The sequence below is a fragment of the Rhinopithecus roxellana genome, chromosome 14, assembly GCF_007565055.1.
Source record: "Rhinopithecus roxellana isolate Shanxi Qingling chromosome 14, ASM756505v1, whole genome shotgun sequence".
Classification (NCBI taxonomy): domain Eukaryota; kingdom Metazoa; phylum Chordata; class Mammalia; order Primates; family Cercopithecidae; genus Rhinopithecus; species Rhinopithecus roxellana.
The window spans coordinates 80,093,630-80,115,975 of NC_044562.1; the positions used below are offsets into that span (position 1 = coordinate 80,093,630).

The 22,346-nt window shown below is 40.3% G+C and overlaps 1 protein-coding gene across 1 annotated transcript in view; it reads left to right on the top strand.

Annotated features, from left to right (window-relative positions):
* STK39 (serine/threonine kinase 39) overlaps positions 1 to 22,346 on the top strand; it is a 303,051-nt gene that overhangs the window by 56,609 nt on the left and 224,096 nt on the right. Inside the window, exon 2 of the mRNA XM_030916644.1 lies at positions 7,005 to 7,117. Coding sequence (XP_030772504.1) covers positions 7,005 to 7,117 — 113 coding nt within the window. The remainder of the gene's footprint in view (positions 1 to 7,004; positions 7,118 to 22,346) is intronic.

Here is a 22,346-nt window from a genome sequence, read left to right on the forward strand (position 1 = left end):
AAGTTTGGACTTTGTGCTTCTCATTTAAGTGTAATATGGTGATTAGAACTTCCTTCCGGGGACCGTAACTAATGTTAGAGGCTAATGTGATGCCTTGAAAAAAATCTTGCCATTTATGGGAAGGGGTTACTGGACAATTGACACCTTAACTTTAACATAAAAAAAAGTTCTTATGGACTAATTTTTAAAGTACTAGATGTTTATTGCTACATTGTTCACATGGAGATGAAAACTAGAAAGAGAGGGGATACTCATCAACAGAAGGAGGGCTGAATAAATTATGGTACATTAATACTATGAAATATTACGTGGTGTTAAAATGACAGATTGACAGGACACTAACTGACCTGGAGGGATTTCCCTAAGGAGCAACGCTAGCTCAGATTTAATTAGTGCTTACTATGTGCTAGGCACAGTTTCAAAGGCTTTTTGTGTGTTAACTCATTTAATCCTCACAACCACTCTATGAGTGAGGTAGCATTATGGCCAACTTACCAATGAGGAAACTGAGGCATGAAGAAGTTAGGCAAGTCATCCAAGCATAAGCAGTTAGTATGTGGCAGGGCTAGAATGTGAACCCATGCAACTGGATTGACACAGATATTTTAAAATAACTTTTTTTTTTTTTTTTTGAGATGAAGTCTCACTCTGTCGCCCAAGCTGGAGTGCAGTGGCACGATCTTGGCTCACTGCAGCCTCCACCTCCCGGGTTCAACTGATTCTCCCGCCTCAGCCTCCTGAGTAGCTGGGATTACAGGTGTGCACCACCATGCCCAGGTGATTGTATTTTTAGTAGAGACAGGGTTTCACCATGCTGGTCAGGCTGGTCTCAAACTCCTGACCTTGTGATCCACCCGCCTTAGCCTCCCAAAGTGCTGGGATTACAGGCGTGAGCCACCGTGCCTGGCGTTAAAATAACTTTTTTTTTTTTTTTTTTTTTTTTTTTTTTTTTTTTTTTTTTGAGACGGAGTCTCGCTCTGTCGCCCAGGCTGGAGTGCAGTGGCCGGATCTCGGCTCACTGCAAGCTCCGCCTCCCGGGTTCACGCCATTCTCCTGCCTCAGCCTCCCGAGTAGCTGGGACTACAGGCGCCCGCCAGGTCGCCCGGCTAGTTTTTTTTTTTTGTATTTTTAGTAGAGACGGGGTTTCACCATGTTAGCCAGGATGGTCTTGATCTCCTGACCTCGTGATCCACCCGTCTCGGCCTCCCAAAGTGCTGGGATTACAGGCTTGAGCCACCGCGCCCGGCCAAAATAACTTTTTAAGGTTAGATATCAATGTGCATTATACATGACAATCTTTGCTATGGAATATTAATTCACAGTTGTTTCTGAATTGTATTATCTCTTATATTTTAAACTCTTATGCTCATCGTGCTGTATCAGATTTTAGAAATCATTTAGTTCTTTGGTTTCCAAATTTAGCTCTCCTGTCGTCTCTTTTAAACCAATTGAATCTTCCTGGTGCTAAGCACAATGAAACTCAGTTCTGACCCTGAGCCACTTTGCCCTCTTTTCCCTTGGGTGCCATATAAACAGTAGATATAGTTTACCTCCTTCATGTCACAGATGGATAAATGAGTCCCAGAGAGAGAGCCTAACATTTATTGAGTTGATGTTTTCAGGGATGTAAAACATGTTGTGAGCCTTAGAGGTGTATTTTATTATGCCCATTATGGAAGCTGAAGTCTAGGTACAGCAGTTAGGTCTAAAGTCACAGAGGGAATCAATACCATGCTTGGATAGAATCCCTGTCTAACCTTCTTTTCAAGGCTCCTGCTAACCTAAGATGCGAACTACAATGAGCTACCAGAGGCTTTTCAGTTGAATCTTGCCATTTGCTGTTGACTTCATTAGGAAGTTTCTAAGAACTTCTAATTAGTATGGCATTCTCTGCCATAGGTGTTAGTGGAAGAATGACTTTGAACAGACATTTCAAGGCTTTTGTATTAGTCTGCTTGGGCTGTTGTAACAAAATACCATACACTGAGTGGCTTAAACAACAGAAACGTATTTCTCACGGTTCTGGAGGCTAGGAAGTCCAGATCAATGTGCTGACCAATTCATTTTCTGGTGGGCTGTCTGGCTGGCTTGTAAACAGTCACCTTCTTGCTGTGTCCTCATATGGCAGAGAGGGAAAGTAAGCTCTCTGTTGTCTCTTCTTGTAAGGATACTAATCCTATTGGACCAGGGCTGTGTCCTGATGACCTCATTTAACCTTTAATTACCTCCATAAAGGTGGTAATTATCTGTAGCTGTATCTCTAAATATAGTCACATTGGGGATTAGGGCTTCAACATAGACATTTTAGGGGAACACACATTCAGTCCACAACAGCATTTCAGTCATCCCTGTTAACCTCTGCAGAGGAAGTGATCCTATAGAAGGATTTATTCCATTTGAAACAGGAATGGTCACCTTTGGCACTTTATTATCCAGTGAACTGCCTGCTACATAGTAGGGATTTAATTGCTGTTTGTTGATGAATTAATATAAGCAAATATCTTTTTGCTGCTTTTTTTTGTGCCTAAAGTTTTCTTGGAGCTGTTAAGCACATTCTTTCACATTTGGTGATCAGGTAGTGATGTTTCAAGAAGGTTTTGCTTTGGTGGACTCTAGGAACGTTGTGTCATGTGTTCGAGGTACCACTAAATTAAGCATAAAGGAATAGGTGCCATGTAATGGAGAGGGCAAGGAGAAGAAGTCACAGGAAACTTGGGTTAAGGAGAGTTGCTGTTTTAACAGGAAATTTAGGTTTGAGCTTTCTGACAGGACAAAAAAGGAAAATATGATGTGACATATTTATTATTATCTGTTAAGTTACTTGGAAGGAAGACATTTTTACCCTAGCACTAAATGCAAAGAGGAAGTTATTGTGTGAGTCATAGGAGCAGGGACTTTGAACATACTGTTGAGACTGCATTTGACAATAGTAGTGATTTTTGCAAAAGAAACACTGAAGTTTTTCATGTTAATTTCATATAGACCTTAGTGAAATGCAGAGATATAATACTAAATTATATTTCCATGAAATATTTTTTTGGATAGCTGAAAATATAAAATGCAGGTATGCAGTGTTCTGGTTATTTACCTTAATACCAGCAGCAATACGGAGGGGAAAATGAGAAGAGGTATCAACTAAAGGAAAAATCTGCGCCATGGTAGTGAACGTGAGGAATCTCTTACCTCTGATTGCCATTGACATAATCACTATCTAAAACTTCCAAGTCGCTGTTCTTAGTCGGGAATTACTTAGCAACAGTGAATTGAGACAGAGTGACTTAAAAGAGTGAACTGAAAAGATTTAAAGCCGTGCTCACTTAGCTTGTGCATATGTGCATACAGGCCGTAATCCTATAGAATGATTTATTGTACTTGAAATAGGAGTCAGGAATAAAATGAGAAATTCCTAAAATGTTAAGAACTCTTATTCCCAAAGTGATGCATGATACTTCACTGAAAATATGCTACTAATGTTAATGAGTCGTGTCAATATCATATATTGTTCAAAATAAATACAAGGTGCTATTCAGCATATTCATTGCTCCTATTTTATTTCATATTGCTAACCCTTGTCCAATTCCTGTATATACAAGCCCCACATTTTTTAGCCTCCTCTTAAACTAATCAGCAAAGTGCATAAAAACTCTTAAAGCAAGAGCCTTGGCATTATTTCTAAATGTCCTTTAGAATTATGCAGTTAAGTCACCTCCTTTCCTTTCACAGCACGGATTTACTCTAATCCTGGGAATCCTCATCTAGTACTAACAAACTTCAAACTTTTGATCATCACTTACAGTAAAACATGTCATACTAAAGCTTGGGCATAAGTGAAACAAAAGTTTCATAAAGCAGGTTTTACCCCTAGTACATTCTGATGCTTCCTTTAAACAATGCTGGCCTCCACCCAGTAAGTTGATTTCGTCACAGAGGGAATCAATACCATGCTTGGATAGAATCCCTGTCTAACCTTCTTTTCAAGGCTCCTGCTAACCTAAGATGTGAACTACAATGAGCTACCAGAGGCCTTTCAGTTGAATCTTGCCATTTGCTGTTGACTTCATTAGGAAGTTTCTAAGAACTTCTAATTAGTATGGCATTCTCTGCCATAGGTGTTAATGGAAGAATGACTTTGAACAGACATTTCAAGGCTTTTGTATTAGTCTGCTTGGGCTGTTGTAACAAAATACCATACACTGAGTGGCTTAAACAACAGAAATGTATTTCTCACGGTTCTGGAGGCTAGGAAGTCCAGATCAATGTGCTGACCAATTCATTTTCTGGTGGGCTGTCTGGCTGGCTTGTAAACAGTCACCTTCTTGCTGTGTCCTCATATGGCAGAGAGGGAAAGTAAGCTCTCTGTTGTCTCTTCTTGTAAGGATACTAATCCTACTGGACCAGGGCTGGATCCTCACTGGCAATTGGAAAAAACACCAACCTGGTGCACAGAATGGTAGATGAGGAATAAGGATGCCTAGGGTCCTAATCCTGTGTTTTCCAGTTGCTGCAGGAATCACATCCCTATCCTTCACAAGACCCTGTTTTCTCATTCATAAGGTGAGGGGGTTGGACTTGATGCTCTTTAAGGTGCATTTCTACCTTTAACTTTGTTCTTGGTCTCTTCTACAGAAGGGAAATCTTTGGATTTAGAGTAGAATCTCCCAAATGGTTTAATGAATGATTAAATCCATTCATGTTGTGACAGTGATCTCAGGTCAAAAAGCTTCCTAATTATTCTGTCTAGAGATGAGAAGTAGCCAGTTGTTCCTTAGTCAGCTGTGGTTGTAAAGCAGTAATAATTCTGTAGTTGTAAAGCTCTAATAAAAGATTTTTCTCACCACCTACCCCTCCCTGTTTTTAGAATTCTTTCTTTTTGTTCCTTGGAGGTTAGGAGACTTTCACTGTCAAGGACTTAACTGACTATAAGAGGTATCCCTGTATTACATATGCTTGTTTTGTCCTTTCTGGGAATTAATTTATTCTTTCCTGTTTTGAAACTCCTTGATTTGAGAATGTTCTGGAATGTGGATTAAGGTTGGAGAAGTTGAGCTAGGAGGAGATTTATTGCAGGTAGAGCTGAGGACGGTTTCCCATCAGCAGCTAAAGATGTTTGTTGATTTCTCTGATGCATACCAGGCCCATTGCTAACCAGCTGCATAGCACTTTCTCTGCAACTCCCTTCAGTGATAGTGTCTTGTTCTGGAGACTGGAAAATATACTTTGCTATCAGCAGACTTTTTTTGGTGTTTGGCTCTGCCATCTGGACCATTCTGGATTGAACCCAGTGGGCTGTGATCTGCAGGGCCAGTGAAGCCAACCTAGTGGGACCTGGAGTAGCAGCCAATGGGGTAGCAGCTGATGGATGAGCAGTGAGATTAGGGAGAGGAAGGCCCTTTCAAGCCACCTGTCCATCGCACTCTTTTCCCAGACTGAGCTCTAGCAAGTGAGGCTCATGCAGACCCTCCTCTAGGTTGTTTGTCTTCTGTAGAACCATATAGGATGGAAGAAAGTTTTTTCCTAGCAAGGCCAGAACAAGTGAGGAAGGGAAGGGTGTGCTCTGGCTTGTGGGAAGTAGAACAAAAGCACAGATCTCGGAGTCTGGCAGACGTGATGCTGATCCTGGCTCAGGGACTTACTAGCTCTGTGTGACCTTGGGCAAATTTTCTGAGTCCCAGTTTTCTCACATGTAAAATGAGGCTAGTAATAAAAATGTACAGGCTCATAAGGAGTCAAGTGCCTACTGTGCAGTGGGTGGTCAGTATGTGTGTGTGGATTTTCTTTCCCGGTGAACACAAATTGGGCTTCCCTGCAATGGTAGTCTTTAAGTTGGAGACCTGGGTTTGGAGGAGTAGGGTGATCTGCTGGGGTCGCCAAGTCAGGGGGCCAGAGCTGATGATGAGGCCACAGGGCAGAAGATAGGGCAGAGCTCCAGCCCTATAAACACCCATTTTGACCCTTCCTTGGGGTGGGAAAGCCCTGATTTGCACTAGAAATGTCATGCCTTTCTATCACATATATTAGGAAAGCTAATACTGATCTCTCTTGTTGCCAGATACTCCCCTGCTTTCCCTTTTGTAATGCTATTTGATGAATCATTTGAGAAGTATTACCTGAAGAAAAACTTTAGGGAGAAAGATTGTCACCTCTGACCACCTTTGCACAATCCTGAGTGCAGGCTGTTTCTCTTGTTGCCTATCTTGCAGTGGTAGAGGATTTATGTGATGAGAATGGCATTTTTGGTATTATTTGCAGAATTGAGATGCCTTAACCTGAAGACCTTTTTGCCCCTATGGAATATAAAATCGATTAGGAGCTCTTTGTGCTCTGCTGCAAATCATTACACATCTACATTTCGCTCTTATAAAATATGGATAATGACATGACTCTCTTAGGAGTCTGAGTGCATTAGCTAATGATCATTAAACCTTAGAAATAGAAAATTTATATGAATGTCAGGAGCTTTTGTAATTACATATTTGCATCATTTTGCTTGGCATCCTTGGAAGTTGTGCTTTCAACATGAGAATACTAGGGTTGATTCTTATTTTTCTCATTGTGGAGAAAGCTCTCAAGAAATAAGCTCAAAGAGTGTTCAGACAGATCTGTTATCTCAGCTTCTCATGAAAGCCCTGAAGGAGCTCAGACCAGAGTGGTTTGTTTTGGGCTGAGGTAGAAGAAGAGCTTGAGATATTTTAAAGGCCCTCAAGCTAGAAAATACCAGGAACTGAGGATGGAAATGGCTTTCATGCAAGGTTGTATGTAGATGCTCATGTCCCTTGTCCCCTGTGTCCTCAGACATACATTGGAAAACGCGGTTTTTTTTTCCTCCTCCAGATAATTATTTTAGGATTTAAGAAACTCTTTTTAAAAAAAGATGTCAAATGGTAATGTTCTGAGTACTCTCAGTAGAAGAGTTTAAAAAGAAATTGATCTTTAGGAAAATAGTTACAGATAGTAACCTCACAGTGTGCCATTTGATCGCTGATGTTGTTTTTCTTTCATTGCAGGCAGTGGAGCTACTGCTGTGGTTCAAGCAGCCCTATGCAAACCCAGGCAAGAACGTGTAGCAATAAAACGGATCAACTTGGAAAAATGCCAGACCAGTATGGATGAACTATTAGTAAGTAACAGTGCAGGGAATACCTGCTGGTTGCTTTTTTTAACCTATGGGTATATGGAGATGGTTGGGAGAAAGGTGTTAATCTCCTATTTTGACATATGCATTTCTTGGAAAGCAGCCCCTACCACTTCTTGCTCCCCAGATTAATGAGACTGTACCTTATGATTGTGTCATATAATGAACACCTTCCTTTGCTTTGAGAAACAGTATTTTGCTCAGTTCAAGTAATCCCAAGGTGAGAATGGCCTCAGCATTGGCACTCCACTTGCTGTATCAAGGGCACACACTGTGGCATAACCTAACATGTCAGGATTACCGACTGCAGTTTTTGGATGGTGAGCTTCTGGCCCTCCATCTAGAATGTGTGACACAAATGGAAGTTGCCCCCCAAACTATTTGTTGGTCATTTTAGCTTTCATAAATTATAGCATCACACAAATTTGAGTTATTTTTTAAAAATGCTCTGTAGCTTGCATTTGGCTAATGAGAGGAGTTTGTTTTTCTTAACATGGCAATTTGTACTTATTCTAAATGAGGACCTTATATAAATAATTGGAGCTTGTCAGTGTAGATATGACTATAGTAGCAATGGTTGGTTGAAGGAACATTTGCTTTTGGCTTAGCTGACTCATTATTAAATGAACAGCTTGGCAAATGGTTATTAGTTGCCCAGCAAACTGTGAAGGGTTTGAGGGTTTAATCTCATAAATATCATTGTTATTCTACCGGCCAATTTTCTTTTTTTCCCTTTTGGCCATTTATTTGAGGATAATAGAAAACCGCAGTGGAGGAGTTAACTGATTGGTTATCCCCACACTAATCCCAGTACAAATATTAGTCCAGTAGCTCCATACAAGCTACAAAGTATAATGACAGTTGGCTGCAAATGAAGAAGCCTTTTGTTACAGTCTACATTGAGAATGGAATGTCATTAACAAGAGCTTTTTGTCTTTACTCAGAATATAGCTTTTATTTTAGGCTTAATTACAGTACACTATAGTATGAATTAAGTACAAGGATAAAGCTGTACTTTTCCAGATCTGTTTGGCCTTACATTTTAAATTAGGCTACACAATGCATAGATTTCATTGGGTTTTATTGAAGCAATGGATTGCCCGCTAAAACTCAGAAGAAAACCAGGGCTACCACAATTTAATGTTAATTTTTGAAATGTGCATACGTTTAAGGCTTTTACCGGCCATGAAATTTCAGCTGTGCTTTGCTCTTACTGAAATTCCTACTGCATGCTACTTGTCTGTTGCTTGCTATCCTAGTAACCAGTAATATTGTGCCTTTGTCACCCAACCAGTTTTCAAGGTCTCTTTCTCTGAGTTGGAAAAGGCATTTTATAAACTGTGGGGAGAGTTGGGTCCTGCTTCTGCCACTAAACTTGTTTTGGCTTTAGTAGAGTTACACAACAGCTCTGGGCAATTTAAAAAGAGTTGAATTGGAAGTTTTCTTCTAAGATCCCTTTAGGAATCCTGAAATTCTGTGACCATGCATAAGCGTACTTTAACATTTTAAAAAAAATTTTGGAGTACATATTTAAATGTATGTACTGTTTGGATGTATCACTCAAGAATTTGCCTATGATACTTATGTTTTTGTTTTTGTTTTGAGACGGAGTCTCACTCTGTTGCCCAGGCTGGAGTGTAGTGGTGCGGTTTCAGCCACTGCAACCTCCGCCTCCTGGGTTCAAGTGATTCTCCTGCCTTAGCCTCCCGAGTAGCTGGGATTACAAGCATGCACCACCATGCCCGGCTAATTTTTGTATTTTTAGTAGAGACAGCGTTTTGCCATGTTGGCCAGTCTGGTCTCGAACCCCTGGCCTCAGGTGAGCCATCCACCTCAGCCTCCCAAAGTGCTGGGATTACAGATGTGAGCTACCGTGCCCGGCTGATACTTGTGTTTGATCGTGGTGTTCTGTTAGAGGTCTCAGCCATTTTTTTGCCATGAGCAGAATGTTGATAGAGAATATATGTAAGGCTTGTGTGTACTTGTGCCTGACAGTTCTGGAGCCTGCCTTCTGGTTTGATGGGTTGGTCTCTAGTCTCTACCAAGCCCTCAGTTGCCCATGGCCTTCACGTTTCCCTCTGCTGGCGTTTCTTCCATAGTCAGTGTCCAGTGATGGTAACTGTGTAAGCGTCTGGGTGGAGGTCAGCAGGGAGGCTGGTCATTCCGATTTCTTTCCTTTGTTTTCCTGGAACCAGTAAGCATAGCAGTGTCATTTGGAGCTACGTATAACTTAGGTAGAGCTGTCTATCTAAAGGACTGGTGCTTTTGTGGCTTTGTGCTTTGCTTCATTCGTCTGAGGTCTTAGGATTTATGAGTTTGCTTATTAGCAGTTAATTCATTTTCTCATTCTTATTTTCTTTCCTTAATGCCCATGTTGCAATAGAATATATTTGCATTGCTTATTTTTCATTTTATATTGAGTTATTGCTTTGATCTTTCCTACCCTTGAACCTTTGACCTTGTGGTGTGCTGATATATTTAGAGAGGGGGGAAATGGCTATGGTTCTTTAGGATGTACAACTCCCAGGTCCTTTTCAAACAAAAATAAATAGAATTTACAGAGTATAGGCTGCCTGATTTTGCCCGGCTTTTATGGCCCAGTTATTGGCACATGAGATTGTGTGGAGCAGAGTTGCTGTCATCTTTTCAATGTCTAATACTGCTGTTGCTTGCAGTTTTATTATTTCAGAGGACTCACATTGTGGCAGTGTTTGGACATCCGGTATCCTAATAATCCTTTAATTCCGTGAATGTGTGTTATACACAGGTCAGTGCACTGCATCATCTCACAGACTGGCCATGTGTTAACTGGAAACCATTGTTCTTAGAAGAAACAATGGCCACTGGGATCTTTTCTTGTGAGAGTGTTATGTCATAGAAGTCACAATTATCAACTATGTTTTGGCCATTGGGACATGTTTTTCTCTTGATGAAACTGTATCACCTCCTGACACCCACTCCCAACTCAGCCCCCATCTACTACCTGTCCCGTTCCTGTCCCCACTCCCTTTGTCCCATAATAAAGTGGGATTTACACACACAGGGCAGAAGTGATGGCACACAACAGTTTTAGACCACTGGGCCTGAACTCTACTTCTTTATGTGGTAGGGGCTGTCAGTTGAGTTTCCCGTAGGTCATGGAGCTGGATCCAGGGTTTGCTGAAGAAGGAGTCAAGCGGTCATCATTTCTGAAGGGAAGTGCTAATTACGGTGTCAGCTTCTCTGTGAATGAGGAGAGGAAAAGAAGTGTTAGATGAGATCATTGGTGCTAAATAATTGATGATTCAAATTTATACTCTTGAAGTGAGTACTGTAATATTCTGTAAAGTTAGTTACAGATCAAATAGGCATTCGTTTATTTATTTATTTGGTAAAAACTGAGTTTCTGTATTATGCTTGAGCCCATCAAAAGGATGACTTTTGGGTGTGTTTATGAGAGTACAAGGCTTTATGCCCACTAAAAATTAATTTTAGTTTAACAGCAATTAGATTAGAACACTCCCAAATTAGCTGGGCGTGGTAGCGGGCACCTATAGTCCCAGCTATTCGGGAGGCTGAGGGAGGAGAATGGTGTGAACCCAGGAGGCGGAGCTTTCAGTGAGCCAAGATCGCCCCACTGCACTCCAGCCTGGGCAACAGAGCGAGACTCCGTCTCAAAAAAAAAAGAAAAAAAGAACACTCCCAAATAAATGTTTTTCTTGGTATGATATTAATAGCAATCAATCTAATCCTTTTTTATGTATTCTTTTGAATTTTCATGTATGTTTTGGAGTTTGGCCTTTGACTGTATTCTGATCTCTGAAGATACAATGATCTTAGTGTTTAGTTTTCCAGGAGCCAAGGATATGTTCTGGTTTGTTCTGTATTCCTTACTGTGCCAACATAGATGCTTTGATAATTTCTGAAATTTGTTAACCCCACATTTGTGGTTAACTCCAGATTTGTCAAGCCCATTGTGGTGTAAATGAATGATTATAACTAGTTTAATGCTCTCTAGGAGATACTTATAGTTTTAGAGCAGAACTTGTTAACACCAGAATTATCAAACCCCATTAGATGCTAGGCACTGACTTAGGTGATGGGAAAACAGAGTGGATTCCTATTTTATGGGGAGACCATAGACTAGTGAATGAGTCTTTTCATTTTTGTTTTGGGTTGGTGAGATTTTTGAACTAAGGGATGTCTTTCTGGACATTTTGTCTTTATTTGCCCAGAAATGGTTTAGCAGATGACCAGACACTTTACTTTTCTCTAATATGTATTCCCTTGAGGGAGTTCCTGCTTTCCAATAGGAATTTAAGACTTGCTCAATGGGTCTGACCCATTGTCTTGCAGACTAGTATATTCTGTGTGAAGATGGCCTTGAGGTTTCCTGCAAAAGCTTGGTTCTCTGGTTTGTGGTCAACCTCTAAGGCTAGGGATGCTGTACTGGGCCACTCTTGACTTCCCTTAAAATCCATTACATGAGTGCTTTTTCTTGAAGTCATGTGTCTTTTCAGCCTCTGTCACCCAGTGAAAAAATGAACTCTATAAATATAACAGTCCTTTCTTCTAGTGTGACAAAATGAACTCCATAAATATAATAGTCCTTTCTTCTATTTACCCTAACCCCACTTTTTGTGATGTTCAGGTTACTCTACCTTATCCAGAGATTGATGAACATTTTGGTTCATAACCTTTTTTGACTTTTTGACTTTAAATAGATGCCTTTCAATTTTTTCCTATTGCCTCAAGTTCTCATATTTCTAGTCTGCCTTTGGTACCCATTCACAGAAAATTCAGCCTCATTTGCTCATTCCTGCACATACATCAATGCCATCAAAATTGACAGTTTAATTCTCAAGGGCAGGAGAGCCATAGGAGAAATGGCCCAGGGACCAGGCAAAGCATTTGTGTCATTAAAAAAATAAAAGGAGGCCGGGCACGGGTGTCTCATGCCTGTAATCCCAGCACTTTGGGAGGCTGAGGTGGGTGGATCACCTGAGGTTGGGAGTTCAAGACCAACCTGACCAACATGGAGAAACCCCTTCTCTACTAAAAATACAAAATTAGCCGGGGTGGTGGCGCATGCCTGTAATCACAGCTACTCGGGAGGCTGACACAGGAGAATTGCTTGAACCCAGGAGGCGGAGGTTGCAGTGAGCCGAGATCATGCCATTGCACTCCAGGCTGGGCAACAAGAGTGAAACTCTGTCTCAAAAAATAAATAAATAAAAAATAAAAGGAAAGAAATAGTTAAGTGATTACATTATGAAATTATGTAATGCTCATTAAAAATATGTGAACAAAGTCATTTCAAGAAAACACTGGATACAGAAAAGTAATGAATGTTGATCCTTGTGATAGAAGGAAAGGAACTCCCTGGGTCAGGGGACTTGCTTTCTTTACTTGACTCCCCTGCAGGACTGCTCATTTTGGAAAAATCAGTTTCACTACTGGTCCTTATTTGTGTGATGAGAAATTCTGGCAAAATTTTATTTTTATTACCCAAGTGCTGTGAATCTGTTTGTTTAAAAGTATATTCTTTTAACAAACCCCCTTTTCAGTTCACTTAAAAATACTAATTACTAGCAAATCATGCATGATAATTCAGGATAAAGTCACTTTAGCATTACGGTATGATAGCAGAAATCTACTTTAAATTCATACATTTCAGGACACAGTGTATCATTTTTTCTCCTACAAACATAATGAAAGAGTTTCTCTGTCATTCAATAGTCTTCAACTGGCATCTGCTTTTTTCTTCCTGTGTCATCTTTCTCTAGGGATTTTGGTCTAGCTCACTGACAATATTTATAGATAAAATCAAGAACTTTTTCCTCAGAACAAAGCCACTGCCCTCATTTTGCTTTCTGCTGTAGTGTTGTTTTATTGTTTCTCCTTTCTCTTCATCTAGTATTCACTCCCTCCCTCCCTCTCTCCCTCCTCCCCTCCCTGCCTTACCCCCTCCCTCCTTCCCTCCCTCTCCTTAGAAAAATGAGTTAGCAATGATTTGTGGGTTATTGGAGAATGAAGCTCCAGATATCTTCATGGCTTGATGATCATTTGAGAAGAACTGTTATCCCTAACCATTATCTGATGCAGGCTGCTCTCATCCTTTTTAAATTAAAAGATTTGGTGACCTCTGAGCAGTTCCTCTAGTCAGAAGTTTTTTTTTTTCTCTTCCTTTTAATTGAGGTTTAAGCGGGGGAGGGGGGACTCTCAAAACCTTGTTTGCAGTGTTTTAGCAAATTTATGAAATTATGATAATACTTTTGCAAATCTTGTTTATTCTAGAAAGAAGTGATTTAAAAAATTCCATCTTTTTAAGTTGACCCTGAAACAGTATAATTTTGTATGTGTGTGTTTTCTTTATTGCATCTACGAAAGTATGTTTCCATTCTTTTTGAAGTTAAGAATTTTCTAATTAGTCATTTAATAATTCATATCCCAGCTCATTCTTCATCACATGTGGTAACAAATTGCATTTGGCTATTTGCTGTAGAGTTTTTTACATTAAGAATATAGCATTAATATGCAAGCCTACTTCACTGAATATAGTATTGTTTTGAGCATTTCAGGTTTCAATCATTAAGTTTTGTTCTGTCATCTGTCTCTTGCCACTTAGTTTTGTAATTATTTTAATATAATTTGCAGTACTATTTGGAGCATTTCAAGTCTTAGCCATTAAATTTTGTACTATTATCTGTCTATTGCAATTTAGTTTTGTAACTACTTTCATATAATTTGTTGTTTATGTTTATCCAAGTATAGTCCAAATGAGGGCAGGATTGGAAATAGAAAATTTTTTGGATATTTTGAAAGCACAAAAACATTCTTAAGGAATTAGAGAATACATACTATACTCTATATGAAAACTAACATTTTTAGAGCACTAAAGTTACATTAGCTTAGGAACATGTATAATTTGGTTGGAGAAAATGTTTTCTTTTTGGAACATCAAGTTTAAAAGTTATAATGTAGCTTATTCAGATACTAATTAAATATACTAGTTGAATTTACTTTTAAGTGTTTTCTACATTTGTTAGAAATAGCTCATTAAAATGTCTAACATCTCATGCTATTTTTTCAAAAAGTAAGCAAGAATTTACATTGCAAAAACACTTACGTTTTGGGGCTTACATGTTTTCAGTAACAGGGACCCAGCACATACTCATTTTCAGAGTAGGAGAAAATGGGGAAAACATGCCCAGATTGAATATAATTTTAGTTACATCTCGCTTTTTGAATATCTCACCTTTGCCATCCTCCTAGACTTCAGGAAAATGTTGCTTAGGTTGAGACAAATGCTTTAGTTCTTTCCTCTGTTATCGTCGTTCTTATTTTGGTTTGGTTATTTCCATAATTAATTAAGCTGTTGCTGAAGAAGGAGGGCTGTGGAATCCTCAGGGGGAAGGTTGAAGAGTATTAAAAGGAGTCTGTGCCGCTTTTGCAGGAGGGTTGTCCCCTGGCAGAACCCCAGATGGCACACAGTATCCAGGGTGCCACAGAGGATACAAAAAGAAGACACATTACACCCTACGTTGTCACTGTGTGGTGGTGAACTCAAATACAGCAGCAGTGGTAAAAGTTGGCCTCCAGGTTTCCAGCAGTACAATTTGACCGACAAGAAAAGTTCTTCCAGTTTCTGTTTCTGTTTGTTTGTTTGTTTGTTTATTTATTTGTTTTTTAAGAGATAGAGTCTTGCTATGTTGCCCAGGCTGCCCTCAAACTCCTGGGCTCAAGTGATCCTCGCACCTCAGCTTGTTGAGTTGCTGTGATTACAGGTGCGTGCTGCCAGGCTGACCATCTATTTCTGTTTTTAATGACATCTTCAACTTGAAGTTTTTCAGTATTCCCAGTCACAATTTCATGGTCAAAAAGCGATTGTTCATACCTGAGTCTGATTCTGATTCCACTGTGGCACCCTCAGCACTTTTAGAGCCCAAAAGACATCATTATTGTTTGTTGAATAACTTTTTTAGCTAACTGTAAAAGAAAATGGCACCTTCCTATTGAGTTTTCATGCATTATTTCAACATCACTATTGTATTTTTTGCTTTCTCCCCCTTGTTTCATTTGAAAAAATAACTATATGTGTGACTTCTACATTTCCAAGCAAATTTGTTTAGTTTTTTAAGACAGTTTTTGCAGAGCACCCAATTTCATGATACTATAACGAAGCAAGTAGGCCTTGGGATATTCATTCTGTTCTGTTAGCAAGTAGATGTTTGCCCATCGGGATTGCTCTGCTACTTCTGAGAGATTTTCCAGACCTCCAGTTGCCCTGACACTTCACACTTCTATAACTGCTCCTCCCTAGTTTAAAAACTTCTCTACAAACACCAATTAAGGCTATCACAAAACTTACGCTTCCCTTTTCCTGATTTCTTAAAAATGTTTCTCTTTCTTCAAAATACCTAGTTCCCATTTGTAAACTGCCTTCCATTGGACTATACTTGGTTAAACTCAGATACCAAATCACATGAAAATAATTCTAAAGTTAAGTGGCAAAGGATATTCGTTGCTTGATTTGTAAGTGGTACAAGACAAAATGTTTGACTCTTCCTTGAATAGGTTTTTCTCTGCTGGTACTTTTCTTATAAAGGAGGCAAGAGTTTGCTGTATAAATGATATATCATTTTTTACAATTAAAAAAATTCATGACTGGGCACGGTGGCTCACGCCTGTAATCCCAGCACTTTGGGAGGCTGAGGCAGGTGAATCACCTGAGGTCAGGAGTTCAAGACCAGCCTGGCCAACATGGTGAAACCCCGTCTCTACTAAAAATGCAGAAATTAGGTGGTTTACACCTGTAATTCCAGCTACTTGGGAGGCTGAGGCAGGAGGATTGCTTGAACCCAGGAAGCAGAGGTTGCAGTGAGCCGAGATTGTGCCATTGCACTCTAGCCTGGGCAACGAGCAAAACTCCATCTCAAAATAAATAAAAGAAATAAATAAATTCGCAATGACATATTCATGATTGAAAATGACAGTCCAGAAAAATACATTGCTCTTCTAAGAGCTTTATTAATCCTGTTCTTCCATGTCTTGGTTGACATTTGAAATCATTGAAATTTGTTTTTGGTTAAACCTGCTACTTACAGTATTTGGTTATTTGTGAATATTGATTAGGTGACCTTTCATAATGCTGCTAAAAGAAGTGCATGCTGGAGAATGACTTTCTGAAAAGTGTTTTTATTTAACAAGATTACTCCTATACCATTTAAAGAATTTCTTTTTTTTTTATTATACTTTAAGTTCTAGGGTACATGTGCATAACGTGCAGGTTTGTTACATATGTATACTTGTGCCATGTTGGTGTGCTGCACCCATCCACTCGTCAGCACCCATCAATTCATCATTTGTATCAGGTATAACTCCCAATGCAATCCCTCCCCCCTCCCCCCTCCCCATGATAGGCCCCGATGTGTGATGTTCCCCTTCCCGAGTCCAAGTGATCTCATTGTTCAGTTCCCACCTATGAGTGAGAACATGCGGTGTTTGGTTTTCTGTTCTTGTGATAGTTTGCTAAGAATGATGGTTTCCAGCTGCATCCATGTCCCTACAAAGGACGCAAACTCATCCTTTTTTATGGCTGCATAGTATTCCATGGTGTATATGTGCCACATTTTCTTAATCCAGTCTGTCACAGATGGACATTTGGGTTGATTCCAAGTCTTTGCTATTGTGAATAGTGCTGCAATAAACATGTGTGTGCATGTGTCTTTATAGCAGCATGATTTATAATCCTTTGGGTATATACCCAATAGTGGGATGGCTGGGTCATATGGTACATCTAGTTCTAGATCCTTGAGGAATTGCCATACTGTTTTCCATAATGGTTGAACTAGTTTACAATCCCACCAACAGTGTAAAAGTGTTCCTATTTCTCCACATCCTCTCCAACACCTGTTGTTTCCTGACTTTTTAATGATTGCCATTGTAACTGGTGTGAGATGGTATCTCATTGTGGTTTTGATTTGCATTTCTCTGATGGCGAGTGATGATGAGCATTTTTTCATGTGTCTGTTGGCTGTATGAATGTCTTCTTTTGAGAAATGTCTGTTCGTATCCTTTGCCCACTTTTTGATGGGGTTGTTTGTTTTTTTCTTGTATATTTGTTTGAGTTCTTTGTAGATTCTGGATATTAGCCCTTTGTCAGATGAGTAGATTGCAAAAATTTTCTCCCATTCTGTAGGTTGCCTGTTCACTCTGATGGTAGTTTCTTTTGCTGTGCAGAAGCTCTTTAGTTTAATGAGATCCCATTTGTCAATTTTGGCTTTTGCTGCCATTGCTTTTGGTGTTTTGGACATGAAGTCCTTGCCCATGCCTATGTCCTGAATGGTACTACCTAGGTTTTCTTCTAGGGTTTTTATGGTATTAGGTCTAACATTTAAGTCTCTAATCCATCTTGAATTAATCTTCGTATAAGGAGTAAGGAAAGGATCCAGTTTCAGCTTCCTACTTATGGCTAGCCAATTTTCCCAGCACCATTTATTAAATAGGAATCCTTTCCCCATTTCTTGTTTCTCTCAGGTTTGTCAAAGATCAGATGGCTGTAGATGTGTGGTATTATTTCTGAGGACTCTGTTCTGTTCCGTTGGTCTATATCTCTGTTTTGGTACCAGTACCATGCTGTTTTGGTTACTGTAGACTTGTAGTATAGTTTGAAGTCAGGTAGTGTGATGCTTCCAGCTTTGTCCTTTTGACTTAGGATTGTCTTGGCAATGCGGGCTCTTTTTTGGTTCCATATGAAATGTTTTGAGGGTATTGCATACATTTTACAGACGTATTTGGTCATCTCTTGCATTTGGAAGTAGATGTTTTATTTGATAGTATTTGTACATCATATATAGATTTCCTTTGTAGATTATGTTGCAGTGGGGAAATGTGCCTGGGAGCTAGATGTTTCTCTCACCATTTCATTGAAAGAAAAATACATTTCAGCACTTAACTTGCAAGTAGGGGTTCTAAGCTTTGGCTGCACGTTAGAACCACCTGGGAGCTTCTGAAAAAATTTCATTCCCAGGCTGTCTCCTAAACCAATTTACAGCAGCCTCCCTGGGGCCGGGACTCAGGCGTGGGTGGTTGTCAAAGCTCCCCAGGTGATTTCAATATGCAGCCAAGGTTGCGATTCATTGCTTTAGAATAAAGTTAGAAGTATCTCCTCAGATTTAACTGTGAACAATTTTGGAGCTTGAGTAGGTTTGATTTCTTAACTAAGTACTTGAGTAGGATATTTTGCCATCATTATCAGATAAAGAAGAATTTATTTAGGATTTACATAAGTTGTAAAATATGCAAATTTGGTTAAGTATAGTTTAATATTTTGAATTCAGAATTATTTAACTCTTCCCTTTCAGTGACAAAATCTCTTTCCTTTTGGTGCTTTATGAATCTTACGGTCTGAGGAACAAAAGAAATCAGGTTTTAACTTTTTCCTAATTCTTATATCTTTAAACTTGTACTATTTCTCTTTGTTCTGAACCCTTTACGTAAGTATCTGCTTAGATGCCTTATTCCAAAAGAGTTTGAGGCAGTTTACCAGGATACATGAAGTATGACAAGGTAGCATAAATTAAATACAAGGCGAATTAGGAAAACCATGGATTGGGACAATGTAGAGGTTAAAAATTCATTACCAAATGACCTATCCATGTATTACAGCAAACTCCTTGAGCCAGTGGGGCCAACAGATGTGTCATGTCACATTTCTATTGGAAAAAGTGAGGGCTGCTGCCATGGTCGGTCTCTGTGCCTTTGAGGCTTAGTCAGGAATTGGGACATTTGAAATTAGGGGGATGCTCACACACAAAGAAGAAACTGAGACATTGAACAGATTGAATTAACTTTGAACATTTGTGTTACATGCTAGGCATTCTGCAAGGAGTTTTATACATCTCATTTCCCCTGCCCTCACAATAATCTCATGTAGATGGTAGTAATCTCCTTTTACAGAAAAGAAAACAGGCTCAAAGATGTTGGATAACCTGCCTAGGTAATCAAGCCAGTAAATGGCAAAACCAAGCTTCCAAGCCAGCTGTGACATAGAGTGCAGCCCTTCTGTAGTAGATCCTGGGGGATCAGATCCTTGCTAATCACAGTTCCTGATTGGCCTCAGTACTATTTGTAGGAGGAATTCTTTTTTTTTTTGTGGGGAGACGAACGGCCATATAGCAATATGAGAAAATCTCTTATTATATTTAGTTATGGCAGGGTACAGTGGCTCACAGCTGTAATTTCAGCACCTTGGGAGGCCAAGGACGAGGATTGCTTGAGCCGGGGAGCGCGAGACCAGCCTGGGCAACACAGTGAGACCCTGTCTCTACAAAAAATTTTTAAAAATTAGCTGGATGTGATAGCATGTGCCCATCACCCCTGCTACTCAGGAAGCTTGAGGTGTGAAGATTGCTGGAGCCAGTAAGGTCGAAGCTTCTGTGAGCTATGATTGCGTCATTGCACTCCAGCCTGGACAACAGAACGAGATTGTCTAAAAAAAAAAAATTAAGTTTTTGTTTCCATTTTTTTTTTTTTTAGTTCTGTTATTTTTGGGGGGAAGGGGAAGTTTTTTTTCCTCCCAACACCTCATATTTGTAGGGTAGGATACTTTATATATTTTGTATTCCTCACCACACCTAGCATGTCGCACATAATGTCTGGTTTGGCAAATTTTGCAGGGCTGGCATAGCAGCAGTATGTGGGTGTCCGTCTTTGATATGTCTTTCTTGCACACAGCTCACTGCAGAGGGGTACTGCTGTGGCTGCCACTTCAGTTCTAGCAGATGGATAGGGGATCTTCCATGCTACCCCATTTTAAGGTTGGTCTTCCCACTCTTGTGAAATTTCACTTGTGATGCATTTCGGATGGAGCTGCAGGAACAGCTCTGTCAGCCTCAGAGATTAACTACTGTACCATGGCTTGGTTTGGCGCTTGTGACATGTCTGAGTCTCATTTCCTAGTTTTCCAAGGGAGCCACTGTGTTCGATTCCTTGGCTATATCTTTGGCAAATGTTTTGCCTGGATTTCAGAGTTCTGTAATTTCTCCCAACTTTGACCTCGTGGGTTTTTTTGTTTGTTTGCTTGCGTTTCGTTTTTAAATCTCAATGCAGTTTTTACCCTTTTCTGGCCTTGTGAAATTCACACCACTTTAGTACAACAGTCTCCCTTATTTCCAGCTTTGCTTCTTACCCCTCTCCTCCAGTTAGACTCTCCTCCAGTTAGACTCAGCCAGGCAGTGCTGTCGGCCAGACCCCCTGCTGGGCACTTTTGACACTGTGGGCTTCATTGCAGTCATCTGTGTACCTCCTCTCATATCCCCCAACCTTCCTCTCTGTCTTCTTTCAAAGCTCAGTCTACTGCTTTGCCACTCAGAGTCTGGTTTCTGGGCTCACAGCATCAGCATCACATGGAAGCCTGCTAGAAATGCAGATTCTCAGGCGGCACCACAGCCCTTCCGAATGGGAATCTGCAACTTAGCAAATTGCTGAGGTGATCTGCATGCCCATCCAAATTAGGGAAGCACCACTTTAACTCATGCTCCTCCTTTGGGTTGTGACCTAATTAAGAGACTAGGATGTTAGAACCCATTCATTCAGTCGAAAGAATCAGCTAAAACATTTTTATATTTTCACATTGTTCATCTTTAGTCTATAGTTTTGTTATTTTTAAGGATAGGGACAAACAGATATGTTTGGGGATAAATGTCTTTTCCTAACCACATGAATGAGTTTAGGGCATTAGGAAAAGCTTAGATAATTTAACTGATAGATTGTTACCAAGGGAGCATTCAAATAACACCCATGATTGTTTTGAAAAGAAATGGAGGGGATAGTTTTGTGGAAAGATTTCTACTTTTCAGGCTTTTACTTTCTTGTACATGGAAATATTACTTATCCTGGGGATCAGTGATCGCACAGGTCATATCCCAGGACAGAGCGACAGGTGTTTCTCCCTAAGGCAAGTTTCTCATGTCCTTAAGCATTGATGCTCGTGGAAAAGCTGCTATGCAGGACAATGGATGGTGCAGGAGTTGGGGACATGGACCCCCTAGCCAAGAAGTGAAGAGGGATGGCTCAGCTGCATGGAAGAAGAATGTGAGGTTGAGTGATCAAACTGATGCAAAGCCACTCCCGGGCCCCCTGCCCCTTCTTTTACCTGTCCTTACATTGCTCCTGTGGTTGTGTTGGTGTGGTGGTATCTGTGACCCCTCATCCCCAACTCATTTAAATTCTGGAACCTTTTAATGTCCAGATGGTGTCTCTAAGACTCAGAGTTTTGAAGAAATATAATTTGCTAAGTTATATCTATAGGTTTTCTTTTTTTTTTTTTTTTTGAGACGGAGTCTTACTCTGTCGCCGCAGCTGGAGTGCAGTGGCCGGATCTCAGCTCACTGCAAGCTCCGCCTCCCGGGTTCACGCCATTCTCCTGCCTCAGCCTCCCGAGTAGCTGGGACTACAGGCGCCCGCCACCTCGCCCGGCTAGTTTGTTGACGGGGTTTCACTGTGTTAGCCAGGATGGTCTCGATCTCCTGACCTCGTGATCCGCCCGTCTCGGCCTCCCAAAGTGCTGGGATTACAGGCTTGAGCCACCGCGCCCGGCCATCTATAGGTTTTCTAAAGGAGTTACACACACACACACACACACACACACACACACACACACACACACACACACACACGCTCACTGCAAAGTCAGAGAACCTGATACTCTGGGTGGGAAGTGATACTGGCCATCTAAATGCGAAGGACCAAAAAGTGGTTTTTCTAGACTGACTCAACCTTGCCTTCAATGCAAAAGAATTTCCTTTTGTATGACCGTTAGTTGTTTTGTGCATTTTGATAAAGGATTTAAAAGTTTGGAATTACAGCACTAGAAAGGCATTCACTTACATTTAGAGCACAGCTGCATTTAAGAGACATTTCTTTGAACACTAGGCATCTGTTTAAACTGGACCGTACCTAATGCTGCAGACCTTCAATGTGGGCCATCCCCCCACTGGGCAGATGCTATTGACTTGAAATAGGAGTGGCCGGGGCAGTGTTCCATTTCTCCTTCAGAAGTGTCTTATGGCATCAGAACCTAATACCGGAAACAGATGGAAACTGGACCTCAGGTTTCAGATGTTATTCAAAGGATAAGAGTTGCTGAATTGAAAAGTGTCAGATCTAGAAAACCTGTAATCAGTCCAATGGATGAGGGGAATGATGAAGGAAAAACATGGTTATATACTGA